The 3,061-nt window shown below is 30.1% G+C and overlaps 1 protein-coding gene across 1 annotated transcript in view; it reads left to right on the top strand.

Moving 5' to 3' along the window:
- The window catches only part of MYO6 (myosin VI), a gene marked incomplete in the record, with an annotated part of 108,599 nt that overhangs the window by 36,474 nt on the left and 69,064 nt on the right, over nt 1–3,061 (top strand). The window contains 1 exon segment of the mRNA XM_019651544.1: nt 1,948–2,028. Coding sequence (XP_019507089.1) covers nt 1,948–2,028 — 81 coding nt within the window.

Here is a 3,061-nt window from a genome sequence, read left to right as displayed (position 1 = left end):
TATCTATTTATATACTTCCAAAATGTCCAACCTCTAGAACTCACCAAATTCACTGGGATTTGAAGTTACTTGCCCACATTATCTTCATGAAAGTAGAAGAGGCATATTTCTCTACAATGATTTTTTAGAAAGGAATAGAAATTACTGTGAATCTTATAAAATGTAATAGTGATGATGTGGCTTTGTTCACAATGAAGTAACAATAAAGTGATGTGACTATTCTTGTCTTAATCTAGCATTTTTTCCTGTTTGGAGGCTTAGGAGCTTAGTTTTTGTGTGTCTCACAATGTATGGCCTTTCCTGGCACAGTGGCAGGTATCTGAAGGGGCAGCTGCTGAAATCCTTGATCAGATCAGAGTTTCCTGCCTATGTAGCATGCACTGGGAGGCATGATTCCTCTCTTACAAGAGGAGACTAGAGGAACAGCATTACCTTTCATCCAGATACATCTGCATGCACACACACACACACACACACACACACTTCTATATCCCTCCCCCCTTGTTATAGTCATGCAAAGGTCCTTGAATATAAATAAAGCTTGCATAGAAAGAGAATGGGTGGCAAGAATCATTTACAGCTTTCTAGTTACAGAAAAGTTAAAAGAAATGAGTATTTTTCCTAGGTTTTAATATTAAGCCAATCTGTCCAAAAGTCAAGTATTTGATAAAACAATTGGGGTAGGGAGATAAAACTCTTGCTAGCAAAGAAAACATTTGTTTGGGCTCTTTATATTTAAGCTAGTATTATATTACTCAATAATAGAGCTCTTTTTTTGAAATATTGGGTTGTCGGAAAAGTTGTGACGCATTTTTGCAACAAAAAAAACAAAAAAATATGTCATGACTTTTCCAACAGCCCAATACAATAGTTAATTTTAAATGCTGACCAATATTATTCTCCTCCCTTCTCTTTTATTTTTTTCCCAAAGATTCTAGGATAGACAGAAAAACTCATTACATATCATTTTCTGATTTTAACTAATTTTAATATTTCATTATAATGGAGAGTGAAAGATAGATGCATTGATCATCTAAAATATTAATTTATCCCCAAATTATTCAAAATTTACTATAATTTTTTCCTTGGTGTCTATATGATGTAGTATATTTAATCTTGGAATTCATGCCATGATGCAGTGTAATCATAGTGACCTGATTTAGGAGAAACTGAGATGATTTTTAAAATTTGCCATCTTGTCCCCATGGGTACTTCCTTCCTGCCTCCCCTCCCCTAAATGTGGCTAATAGATTCTCTTTGAGACCAATATAGTGTTATTTTCTTCTCAACTGCTTCCCTTGTTCTGCTTTGAAAGCACTTAGCAACAAAGTAAATCCTTGAGATAAAAGCTGACATTATTTGAATAACTGTGAAGGTTCGTAAAGCAAGTATTGTCATTTATGTATAGTCAGTGTTAACTATCAGTAAATATGAAAGGCATGTTTTAAGGAACTGATTCTAAAATTAAAAATTAAGAAACTCAAGGATAATATTTGTTAATTATTTAGAATTTAAAATATTACTTGAAATATTAAACTACACTGTGTCTTTATTTGAGACTCTTTACATATTTAGTAGGAAGGTGATTTTCATTATTGCCTGTAGTACTTATGAACTATATGTGTCTTTAATAAGGTCTTTGACATTGAGAATATTTATAATTGCTACCTTTTAAATATAGGAAAACCTCATGGTATTGATTTTTATGTTAATCGTTTAATTTAATCTACTGTCAGGAATTGGGATTTTCAACATCCCTGGTTTGATTAGTAGAAGTCAAATACTTATAATAGATAGAAGGATAGATTTTAATTGAGAGATTAAATGATATTCAGGTTATGTTTAGAAATTCTTTATGCTTAGCACTATTTGATAAGTTGTGTTTTCTCCTGTATTGTTTCCTGAGAATCATATTTGTTAATTATATTTTGCCTTTCTTTCTCATAGTATTTAAACCGAGGCTGCACTAGATACTTTGCTAACAAAGAAACTGACAAACAAATTTTACAGAATCGAAAAAGTCCTGAGGTATAGTAGACTGTTTTTTAAATTAAAATCTTTAATACAAAGATAAATCATGCTGAAAGATATAATTTTTATTTTGGAGTCCAAATAAGATTTCTTACTTTTAGGCTTGTACTTTAGAAAACTAAATACTCATTCAAATCTCTTAGAGTGTGTATAGTACTTTATGCCTATGTTGGTATCCACAAAAGCTATCGGTGCTTTTTCTTCTTGGTTAGGCCTCAACACACTGCCTTCCTTTTGTTCTTTTTCCCAGTGTGAGGGTGTTAAATTGGAGAGAATTATCCTTCTCTCACATTTTTGAAACTTACTCTAATATTACCCATTTGGGATTAAGTGTAAAATATATTCTTTATAACTTGTTGCCTACTTTAAGGCTGAAAGTAAGCTTTGTAGTAGATGCTGAATAGAGTAAGCATTGTTGTGAATTATATTATTGTGTTTCTCTTTAAAACATCATAGTTCTGTGATATATTATGCAAAGTTTTATATCTAGGTCTTACTAAATTATTACATTTTAAAGAGTAATTAGTTATAATTATACCATTATTATTTTAAAAACATAAATCCTTAATCTAAAAATCTACAACTCTTATAAATTTTAATATGCATTATTTAAATAATAAGTGTATTAAGTTATATCTACTCAAGGAGCTTAAGTTATGAAATACTAAGTCAGGATTAATTATAGGGACTTAGTTCATATTGTCTTTATTAATTTTATTAAAAGATTATATTGAATATTTAATTGAACAAGTTTTTATTATACTCAGTTTTTAACGCTCCTGCATTTTGTGAGTCAGATGTTTTGGATTCCTTTCAAAAATGAGTGAGATGAATTATGTCTTTATTACATTCATGGAACAGAAAGCAAATGAAAATTCCCATTATTTTGAAAGCAGATGACCCTACAGTTCATTTTTTTAAAGTTAACATTTTGTTTATTATTTTAGACACATCTGCCTGAATTATAAATTGTAAACTTTACTTTGTTACAATAATGGTTGGAACTTTAAGAAGTAACAATATTTATTAC

The sequence above is a fragment of the Hipposideros armiger genome, unplaced genomic scaffold (assembly GCF_001890085.2).
Source record: "Hipposideros armiger isolate ML-2016 unplaced genomic scaffold, ASM189008v1 scaffold_162, whole genome shotgun sequence".
Lineage (NCBI taxonomy): Eukaryota > Metazoa > Chordata > Mammalia > Chiroptera > Hipposideridae > Hipposideros > Hipposideros armiger.
This window is presented reverse-complemented; position numbering and strand designations above follow the sequence as displayed.